The 11,936-nt window shown below is 36.3% G+C and overlaps 1 protein-coding gene across 1 annotated transcript; it reads right to left on the bottom strand.

Moving 5' to 3' along the window:
- On the bottom strand, window positions 924–6,035 carry LOC109232240. The gene is made up of 5 exons (XM_019397932.1): window positions 5,561–6,035; window positions 4,184–4,262; window positions 3,270–4,088; window positions 1,991–2,242; window positions 924–1,343 (listed from the first exon to the last, which is right to left on the bottom strand). Exons 1-5 carry the CDS (start codon window positions 5,973–5,975, stop codon window positions 1,184–1,186), a joined length of 1,725 nt encoding a protein of 574 aa, XP_019253477.1. The 5' UTR covers window positions 5,976–6,035; the 3' UTR covers window positions 924–1,183.

The following is an 11,936-nucleotide window of genomic DNA, read 5'->3' as shown; positions in this document are numbered from 1 at the left end:
CTTAAATAATCACTTTTGAAAAATTCCTAGTCTTAAAAGGAATCCTCAATTTGAGGTTTAACAAATGAAAAAATTAAACTCATTTATCAATTTTCTAAGTGGATAATATGGTTCTTATCCATATTTGACCCCTTTTTAAAAAGTTCACCATCCAACCTATTGTTTAATGGATAATGTGGGTGGATAACTATTTTCTTTTATCCATTTTGCCACCACTAGTTGTTCCCATTGCTAATACAACACTGTCATTATTATTGACAACCCGCGTCTGGAACTAAATTTAGCATCCTCGATTTATTTTTTCCGGTAATAAAGAAATTGGCTATTACAGTTTTGAAACGCTAGATAATAGGCTTGCCCCCTCTACCGTTTCCACTTAAATACCCCATACCTGCGTCCCTCTACCTTTTTACACTTAAATACCATACCAGATTCCGCAAATGAAACATCCTCTTCCCTGCACAACCAGATTTTCACGACTCTTCCCCTACCACATTCTATTTGCTTGGCAACTTCAGCATTATGATCCATGTCCTGCTATTGCTCTGCTGAATTATGGCAGTCATAGATGAAAGAATTTTTAGCACCAATAAGTTAATAAAGATGCGAACTACCCTCAATACACCTTCAGTTGGCTTATTTTCTATCCGATAGATAGATAGATAAACACTAAAGACTAATGACAGGCCAGAATTCCAACTATAAACAAATCTAAGCTATCCATATACCAATCAACAAACTTGCTTTAAACTCAACATTGTTGCTTTGTCCTAAATTCTTCTGCGGAAGCTGATTTGGGAAAATTATGAGGATGTGGATCCACGAGAGAATGATAGGCCCTCTTGTCCTTTGCCAAGCATTTCCCCATATAGCTTTCGACAAAACAAAACATACTATGAAATGTTTTTGAACAATGTGAAGTATGTAATTTAAAAATCATAAATTATTACTTCATGTGAACCAAGGAGGGTATCTATTAATTATTCAATCACAATACACAAAATTGGTACAATTTGGTGTGGGATTGTCAAAACTTACAGCTTACTAGTAAGGCTAGGGTGTTAAAATGCTCAACTAGTGAGATCACTGTTTCAGGCCAATGCTTGTAACGTCAGAACATGTACTGTACCATACGAATTCCTCCTCGATTACAAGGATCGTTCGAGCGAAATTGACTTACCCTTTATCTCTTCAAGGATGACATATAGAAACCCTGCAATAGCATATGTGACGGTGGCCACATTTTATTTGCCATCTCCAAGTTTGTAATTAGTTCTGTAACTTGAGATGGCAACATGTAAACTTCATCTGTTTGATTCTTGATCACCCATTCTTCTACTTTTCTGCAAAGAGTTTGATCTCAGCCAAGGCGCTTTGAAATGGATGGGGACAGGAGTCATTTGTAAGAAGTGCATGAATTGAAGGAAGAGAAGAAAATAGCCACAGGAACATGTTGCATAGGATAATGTTGAAACAGATAACGTAATAACAGATCTTATCGATGATTGTCTTCTTTTCAGTAACTCCTACAAGATTTATCTAGATAACCTTTTAGTTGGATTTCTAATATAAAATGCAGTGCCTAGCTTCTCAAAGATCCACTTGGCCTTTTATACGTAACACGGCAACATATTGGAGAGTGTTCAAAAACGATTTCTTTTTTCAAATTGGTAGCAATCATCCAATGCTATCTAAAACTTTCGACAACAGTATACCTTTTTTCAAAAACATCTCAGGATGTCAATAATTTAGTATTTCATGCCAACTTATATTTAAATATGGTAACTACTTATAGTATAGTTCTTGAAACCCAGTTGATGCACATATATAACTTGTAAGGTCCAACAGCTTGAACACCAACCTCCTCCCCACCCCCTCAGCTTACCCTGCCCAGCATAAAGGCGGAGATAGAGGGAAGATAACCTATAAATATATGCAGAAGGCATGAAAAGACAGAAGAAAAGACCAGCTAGAGTAGAGAAGCAATCACCTGGGTTCAAGTTCCATGTCCTTGATATTCGCAGAGAATAATAACTTGACAATCGGGTACATATTGATCTTAGCAGCTGGTTCCATGTCATGCATGCAACATCCACTATAACACCATGCATTTGGGTTTAGGAGAACAATTTGTGAAAGTGGACTTTTGGTGTGTATATCTCTGACAACAGTCCGAAATGATAGTTCCTCTTGTGCAGCTTCAAGCAATTGATGTGTAAACATCCTTTCCAAAGTGTAGTTCCTGTCTCCCAGAACAAGTGTATTAATACATCACAAAATCAAGGTCACTCAATTAATTGTCCCTCAATCCCAAACTAGTTGGAGTTGACTATACGAAATTTTTCTATATCCGCTCCACTCCATTTGGGCATATTTCATTCCAATACAAATAATTTGTCTCCTAAGGTAAATCAGGGGTTGAGTAAAACTAGGAGTTGTCTTAACGTAAGGTCTCTAACTAACTAAAAAACACTCACGATAAATACCATAAATAATATGTAACATAACTAAGTCTCCATCCCAACTAATTGCATCACCTATATGGATTATTTGCATCCATTGTATTCTGTCCTTAGTTAAGGTCATATTGCTTCTCCGAAATTGTATCCCTCCCTGTAATTTTGAGCCTGACTAGTCCTCTATAAAACCTTCAGTCATCAATGTCACACCTTTAGAGTGGTGCATTTGGAGGTCAAAGTAGGACCTGATCAGACCATCCCCAGACTCCTCTTACCTACTTGCACCTAAGTCGGATGTGATAATTTTTGATCTTGTCAATTTTAAACTACACATTCATCTAAACATCGACATTTCTACACACCCGTCTTATGGATATTTTGGGCCTTAAAGGCCCAACATTCAATCTGTAGATCTTGTCTTTCACTTGTTAGGTATCTTTCTTATGCATAGTACAACAGTAGGTATCTCTATCAGGGTATAACCTATGTCGACTCTCAGACAAGCCAACATCTTACTTATGGCACTAGAAAAGTATTTAGCATTTACTACGCCTATTGACAAAGTTACTGTTCTCATGTCTTTTTCAGCTCTCCAAAGAAAAGAGAGAAAGACAAATCAACTAACATGGGAAGTTAATGGGAGAAAATGTCAAGAAACATATAACCTAAAGGACACGTCGATTTTACAGGATCCATATGTTTTCAGGAACCACGAGTTGGTAAAGAACTTTGAGTTTAGATGAAAAATATAAGAGAATGCCCAAATTACAAGATAAACTAAATATAGGAGGACAATGATAGATGACTTACCTAAATAGATCATTCAACCCACAAACAGGCAAACAAGTAGATATGTTATATTTGTATAGCCGAACTCCATCATCCAATGGTGCATCATCACTGGAGCAAGGATATGATCCAATAATAGATGAGCATTTAGGACAGAGAAATTCAATCCATTTGACATCATTGGAAAGATTGGAAGGTCTCAACATAAAAGCATCCCCAAGGCAGCCTTTAAGAAATATCTTCTGCTTATCTAAGAGTTCAACATCCATTTCATATTCTTTCTCCATTTCACACAGATTACTCGTACAACAGCCATTGTTCTGGTTTCTAGTGTGGCGGTTTGCCTCTGAAGAAATTCCAGCCAATGACTTCATATTGTCTTCATCCTTCAACTTTAAAGTCATGCATGTTGAACTATCACCATTTAACACCTTTTCAGCAACTTCATTGTTTTGTTTCACCCCAATATTTTCTTCTATAGGACGAGCGCTGCTAATCGCATCAACTCCCTCTCCTGCAACTGGATAGTTGAAGCAGACCTTTCTTGATTGTTCACTTCTGCAGGGTGCATCTCTGGTTAAACAAGTCGTCTCGGCTGAATTGACCTGAGAATCATACGTTTGGCCCCTATTCGGCTCAGGAAATTCACATCCAACGAGGTCCTCTTTGCATATAATAACAGATGCGCCAGTTACAAGGCAAACACCAGCTGTACAAGAATATGACTTTGCAAATTCCTTGACCAGCTTTTCACTTATACCACCAAACGAGCAACAACATGTCCCAAACCAATTGTCTGCAACATCTTGCCAGTCGACTGATGGCATCTCATTAAATAATCTGCTTAAAGAAATAAATATTAGAGACATGCAATGGCATTCAAGTAAAACAAGTAACCAATTGTCTGCCCAACTGAGAGAAAGAAGAGTTTCTACCTGATAGCCCCAGTTAACTTAGTCGAGCAACTTCTGCAGTAAAAGTGGACTTCCTCCATAGCAGATAATTTCTTCATTTCTAAGCCAACAAAGAAGAATTATTAAGAGGGAAGATAAATAAATGAAAAGAAGCTCAATAAGTACTAGAATGCAAATAGTGGTAGTCATAGCATATGTCAAGCAGTGATCACATTTATATGCCTAAGACATCCAATCAACAGCAACTTAATATGGCAGTTTCTGCATTACAATTCAGCAGATCATCAATAAAGGTATACATAAACATATTAAAGGGAAAGATATAAACCATAATAACACTACTCTAATATCGCTGTCTATTGGTTAGCGCATGTTTTAGAACTTTGAAGCTGTATTTTCTACTCCATAAAGTGATTTAATAGACTAACACGTTACATTGATCAAATTTTGCAATTCTAGTCTTGCTAATTATTAAAATCCCTGACAAACATACAAAAGTAAATTCTTCATAAGCTCCATATGTGATAATTGACCGGACTTTCATGAAGGAAAGAACAAAAAATTTATAATTTGTTATTATACTCGAGTATGTTGGAAATAAATTAAAACAGTAGCTAAGAGATGTGAAAGAGTGTAAAATAACATACAAATGGTGAAAGAAGATGAAAATAAAAGTATATTTTTTTTTGTGGGGACAGCTTCCATGCAACTCGATGTTCCACTAAACACTTCTACCCTTCCACCCGTATAGATAGAGGGTATCTCCTGCTCACCAAGAATTAGGTGTACGAGAAGAAATCACCAAACAATTTTTTTGCCAATGCTTTGATCTCCTAGTCTGTATTCCTTCAACACTAGGCCACATCCTTGGTGCCACATAAAAACATTACATTAATTTTAAAATGTACTCCCACTCTCCCAATTATTTTTGGAGAGAAGGTACATATACTCCCCTTGTTTCCAATTTATATGGCATATTTCCTTTTTAGTCTATTCTAAAAAGAACTGACACTTTTTTATGTTTAGAAACTATTTAACTTTAAAATTCTCAGTTTACCGTAATTTTATAACCAGACAAATGTCTAACCTTTGTTTTAGATCAAAAGTTTCAAGTCTTTCTTTCTTTCTTAAACTTTGTGACCAGTCAAACACCATCACAAATCTGGGACTGACGGAGCAATTTATGAGAAACAATATCATAACTTTTTTTCTTTTACTTTTAAATATGAAAAAATATGTTGTTTTTGACTTCTAATATGGTCAAAATTTTCATTTAAGAAAAAAGTCTCTACCTTTAGCTGCGTCACAATGTATCATCCAATCACCACTAAACATCCAAATTCGCATATATATATAACCGAAGATAAACTAAACAAATCAATTTTAAAAATGACTAACCATTATTCACGGGGAAAGGACGTAATGTATTTGAGGCCGGTTTTTCTTCCGGTTCGGATAAATCCAAGCCCGACATGAGCGGATGATCAACAGGAATAAGAAGAGAAAGTTTAACTTCAATATGATCATCAAATGCTCTAGAATGAACCGGAGATTCCGGGTCAATTAAGACCCGAGGAACCGGGACCCTAACTAAAGTCTCGGGTTTTAGTTCCGCTTCCAAAAAGCTGATAGTGAGCAGAGATTGCTCCATAGATAAGTTGATACTGATATTGTTGCATTGAGATGAAGGTTTGAATTTGGGATTGAAAACGATTAATCGGAGAGTTGAAACGTGAGATTGAGCTTCCCATGTGAATCGCCATTTGCTGCTAGGGTTTTCAGAGGCGGGAAAGTTGAGTTTAGATGAAGACATGTTTTGATCGTTGATTTGATTTCGGCGGAAAATTGAAATTTTGTTAAGGTATTTTTGGGCCGTCTTGTATGGATCTCATTTAGCCCAATGGATAAATATTGTAAATATTAGAGAAAATTGTAAAAATTGCACGGGGCGCCCTATTTGGTCGCCCCCATTTAAACTATATCCATTTTTTTAAAAAAATTTAATTTGTATTCACTTTTTAAACAACGTTAGGCATCTTTCTCCTCCTTCGTTTTCTTCTTCTCAAGATTTTCCACTCAACTGTCGCTCACCTCTAAGCTTTTAATAGAAGAGGCATTTTGTGAACAGAGCAAGAAACAAGCAGATTCTTTCATTATTTTCTGCTCTATGTGCATGTTGAACTGTTGATGCATCATTTTTGCACTTCGTCTCCTTTGTTTCTAATTAGGTGGATGCATTTTTTGCCTAGGCAATGAATTAGCATAAGATACTCGTAAATGTATATTACATTACACATGTTTTTGTTTTCAATTACAAAATAATTATGCTGAAGTTCAGCAAATATAAACAAAAACTTCAGCTCCTAGAATGTTGAAGTTCAGCAAACACAAAACAAACTTCATCTCCTAGAATGCTGAAGTTCAACAAATACAAAACAAACTTTAGCTCCTAGAATGCTAAAGTTCAACAAATACAAAACAAGCTTCAGCTCCTAGAATGCTGAAGTTTAGCAAATACTAAACAAACTTTCAGCTCCTAGAATGCTGAAGTTCAGCAATTACAAAACAAAAACTTCAGCCAAAACATGTTGTAGTTTTATTGAATTGAAGTTTGCCATTGCACTATAAACTGAAGTTTGCGTGAATGCCTTTGCTACTTCAGGCTCGTATGTCTCAAGTTACCCGAAAAGTGGGTACGCTTGCAATTTTTTTTGCACAGCGGGTATCAGTTAAAAGGTGACCCAAAACTGGGTATAGATGCAAATCCCCTGAGAAAATTACACTATATGCCTGCAAGATAATATTTACCTGCTTTTGCTCATCTTAAAAGTTAAACTACTTACAATTTTTACCTATGAGTCTTTATTTCCCGCCTATCCATCCCGTTTCCCCTGATTTTCCCTTGAAGCAATAGTCCACCTAAAATGCAACATTTCAAAAAACACTTCTGACAATGCTCACAACGATAGCCTTGCATCAACTATTATTGGAGTTAAAATCATGGACGAAAATTCTTCTTCCGATGTTTCAAACTTAGTCCATACTAGGAAGCAACATATAGATGTTCACCAAAGTGAAAGTCTAGATAAATTAACCACTCCCACCATACTTTCTTTACCTAATATGTTCGAAACACAACCTGATACATAAATTCTCACCCCTGAAATAACCATAGATCTTCCTGTACAAACTTCACCAACTTCTTCTATATTAATGAACCAAGGGGATTCCAATGAGAATGATATCAATTCCATAACCATAAGGAATTCTAATCTTACTTTTCAACTTGGTAAATCTACTAATAGTAGCGCTGATAAAAGACCCTTGATATCCTATCAAATTACACAAGGACAATCCTTAAGAAGATGCCTCAAACCTAAGGCTTTAATTGTGGGGTAAACCCCTAACCTTTCACACGAACTCCACCTTCTCCGCAATCTTGTGCCCACTCTCGATATAATACAATAGAGAAACTAGATTAATCTCTCAAACCTTCATCTATTGCAGATTCTCCAACCAGTTCCATTGTCCCAACAAGTAATCTAGAACCATCTCACACCATTTTTCACTTTAAATCCACCAAGTCTACATCACTTACTACCACCAGGAGCTCAACTAAGCGTACTAGTGCTGGCATCAATGTCACAAACACTAGTAGCAACTCAAAAATGAGAGAACACAGGAGTGCAACTCACCGAACTTCTCTATTGCAGATCTCAAAGAACTATAATCTTCAGGGGGAACCAAGAAAAAAAACATGTTTTCATCATGCAAATGAAACCATGTCGGGGATTATTACTTGTGAGCCCTGTGAACCTAAACAATCCATTAGCCCCAATGAATAGCCACACTAAATTTGTCATATGGAACTGTAGAGGTTCCAATAATTCTGATTTTAGAAGAAATTTTGGATTCATGTTAGACTATCATAAGCCTTGCCTAGTTACTCTCCTAGAGGCCAAGATGGAGAATCACCAAACACTTAGAGATGATTTCTTTTTTACAAATTGATTGAAGTGCCAACTAATGGTCGCTCGGGTGGTATTGTGCTCCTTTGGTCTATTGGACTTATGATTGTTAACAAAATCTCCGTTACTAACCAAGAAATTCATGCAATGGTTAAGGTATATTCCTTAAGTCAACCTGGCTCCTTTCTATGATTTATGCTAGAAACTTATTTAATTGTCGAAAAATTATGTAGGATAATCTTATAGATCTTCGTGAAACTTATAATGGTCCTTGGCTTATTGGTGATGATTTCAACGAAGTGTTCACTGCCAATAATAAATGGGGGTGGTAGACAAGTTAATCTTATAGAGCAGACCTTTTTTGGTCATGTATAAATAACTGCAACTTATTTGATCTAGGTTTTAAGGGGAGCAAGTACACATGGTCTAATAAACGAACTCAGAATGATTTGATTCTTGAAAGACTTGACAGATGCTTCATTAATGATGGTTGGCTTAATATTTTCCCAGATGCTCGTGTTAGTCATCTACCTAAAACTTATTCAGATGACAACCCTTTATTGTTACATCTCAATGGCAATCACATTACTTGTATTAGCAAACCCTTCAGATTAGGAACAATGTGTTGCTCACATCCTGATCTTGTCAATATTATTAATGACTCCTAGAGTAGTAATCTTGACCTTCTACAAGCTACCTCACTTTTTCAATATAAAATTACCTGGTGGAACAAGCATGTTTTTGAAAATATTTTTACTAAAAAGAAGACTATTTTAACTAGACTTATTGGTATACAAAATTCTGTCAAGTATGCCACTAGCTTATTCCTCCAAAATCTTGAAATCTCTCTTAAGTTGGAAGATGAGTTCTGGAAGTTAAAATCCCGTATAAACTGGATTACTTATGGAGATGTAAATACTAGATTTTTTTCACACCTCTACCATTAATAGAAGAAGAAGAAGAAGAAGAAGAAGAAGAAGAAGAAGAAGAAAAAGAAGAAGAAGAAGAAATCGTATTATTTGTTTTATAGATGATACTGGTAACTTGACTTATGACCAAGCTGATATAGAAGCCCATATTTTCAACCACTTCAAAGTTTTGTATTCCAGTGTTAATCTTGACGTCGCTAATCACTACATTAATTATCCTTTTCCCATTCTCACAGATTCAGACAAAATACATTTAGGAAAATACCTCCATGACCATGAAATCTTAGAGGCTTTAAAATCTTTTAAACCCTTCAAAGAACCCGGACCAGATGATTTGCACCCTTTTTTCTATAAGAAATACTGGAAAATCGTGGGTCCCTCTGTCTTGTCACTTTGCCATAATATTTTCACCACTAGTACCATCCCTCCGGAACTAAACCGTACTTATTTGTGTCTTGTCCAAAAATTCAAAAATGCCACTTAATATAAAGAACTTTAGACCCATTGGCCTTTGCAATATTGTCTATAAACTTATCCCAAAAGTTATTGCAAATCGTATTAAACCCCTTCTAGACAAGCTTATTGGTTCCCATCAAGCTAGTTTCCTGAAGAATAGAAGAATGACTGACTGTGCGATCATTGTTCAAGAAGTTGTGAACCACTATCAAAAGATAGAAAGGTTTAAAAGCTAACATGATTCTTAAAGTTGACCTTGAAAAAAGCTTTTTATCGATTTAAATTGTCTTTCATACATCACACTCTCACTTTTTTCCAATTCCCTCCAAATCTTATTAAAATTATTATGTCTTGTATTACTTCCTCCACTATGAATATCCTTATTGTACACCGCTAAAATCGGAAAGCCCGATTTACAGTCATTGCGACATCCTGTGGCTTCACCTGGAGGGCCCCGAGGCAAAGCTCGAGGTTCAACCCCGATGGTTCCTTAGCTCGACCTCGGGGAAGCATAAATCGGTGGCTACCTTGAGCAAGCGGGAGGTTCCCAAGGCACGCGACCAAAGCTGACAATACCTGCAAGAGTAGTATTAGTCTGTACCAGGCTAGTAAAAAGTTGTACCAGCTACATTTCTTTGTAATAATTACGCGTGTACCATGTTGGAATTTCCTCTCCCATATAAAGGGAACCCTTATCATCTTGTAGTGGGAGATATACAAAAAGAACATTCTCTGCTCTCTAACTTAAACTTATGCTCCTTTGATCTTGTTATTTACATTTATTGCTTACATTTATTGTGTTTCATTAATTGTTATTCATTTATCACTCATTATTGATCATAAAGAGCCCTCACCAAGGCTCTTAGAACTATTAGTTCTCCATCGACCGTTCAGAGCCCAACGCTTGGCTCGACCTCGAGGCCCCGTACAAGCCATCTCAAGGCCCCGATTCTCAACCATTCGGTTTGCTTAATACGTTACCTTCAAGATCTTATCCTATTTTCTAGTCTCACACTTGGCATCCATTTCTTAACAACTAGCATAAAAATAAATTATGTATTTTTAGAACCACAAAATCAAATCTAATTGTAATTATCATTTTCAAGGTAAACACTTATCAATGGAAGTAAAACTGAGTTTTTTCCCTAGTAGAGATATCAGACAAGGAGACCCCGTGTGTCCTTACATCTTCATACTCTACTTAGAAATTCTCTCTAGAATATCTGTCATGAGGTAGATCTAGGTAATTGGAACCCTATCAAAATTCGTAGAACTGGTCCCTAGTTATTGCATCTTTTCTTTGGAGATGATCTAACGCCTGATGGCCCGCGCGGACAGCAAGAATTGTGACACCATTTGGAGAACTATGAAGTCTTTTTGTGCGTTGTCGGGTAAAAAAGTAAACCTTGATAAATCAAAATTTCTTTTCTCTGCAAATTGTGATCCCACAATCAGGGAAATTCTCTCATGCACTCCTAGTTAAAGGAGTTCCACTTTTGGTAGATATTAGGTTTTTCCATTTTTAACCAAAAACCAAAGTCAAGAGACTTCCAATTCGTCATTGATAACATGAAAGTCAAGAGTCTTCCAATTCGTCATTGATAACATGAATAAGAAGCTTACATGTTGGAAGACTAGATTTCTTAATATGGCATGTCACACTACCCTTGAAACCTCTACTCTTAATACTATTTCAAACCATATTATGCAATACCAAAAAATCCCCCAAAAAATCAATAGCCTCATTGATCGAACCCTGCGTAATTTCATATGGGGATCTATTGCTAAAAAAACAAAGCTTCATCTTGTTAATTGGCATACCTTCACTGGTACTAAGAATAATGGTGAGCTAGGTATAGTCAGTGTTGAAAACAAGAATTTAACTCTTCACATGAACCTCGTATGGCGAGTTTTTAACAACCCTTATTCCCTTTGGGCCCAAGCCTCATTAATAAATATTGTCGCTCTCATAGAAACTTCTAGTCCCAAACTCATACCCGTCAACATAGAACTGACTTAATTATCTGGAGCAACATTCTTAAGGAATGGTACTTTTTTAATCAAGGTATCCGTTGGATCATTGGAAATGGTAAAAACATTAATTTTTGCCATACCTAATGGTTACCCAATACTCCCAGTCTTAGAGCTACTATAGAGGGTATTTTAACAGCTACTGAACATGCTCTCCATATTGCAGACCTCAATGAAAATGGCTCTTGGAACCTCAAAAACATCTCTTTTGACCTACTATCCCAGTTACTTAACACTATGAATAGTGTTCAACTACCATTATTCCCTGAACAAGAAGATAGGCCAATTTGGAAACTAACAAAAACCGGCAGTTTCAGCTCAAAAACTGCTCGGACATTTATAAAATCTAGCCACTCAAAACAACTTCTCTTGGATTTGGAATCTCAAGAC

This window comes from Nicotiana attenuata, chromosome 9 (genome assembly GCF_001879085.1).
Source record: "Nicotiana attenuata strain UT chromosome 9, NIATTr2, whole genome shotgun sequence".
NCBI classification, from domain to species: Eukaryota; Viridiplantae; Streptophyta; class Magnoliopsida; order Solanales; family Solanaceae; genus Nicotiana; species Nicotiana attenuata.
Note: the sequence above shows the minus strand (reverse complement) of the source record. Positions and strands in the feature narration are given on the sequence as shown.

Coding starts and splice junctions, on each gene's coding strand:
- LOC109232240 (XM_019397932.1), bottom strand. CDS start 5,975: ATGTCTTCATCTAAACTCAACTTTCCCGCCTCTGAAAACCCTAGCAGC. Junction 4,263..5,560: donor TCCTTTCCCCGTGAATAATG/GTTAGTCATTTT, acceptor TTGTTGGCTTAG/AAATGAAGAAATTATCTGCT. Junction 1,344..1,990: donor GACATGGAACTTGAACCCAG/GTGATTGCTTCT, acceptor AACTCTTTGCAG/AAAAGTAGAAGAATGGGTGA.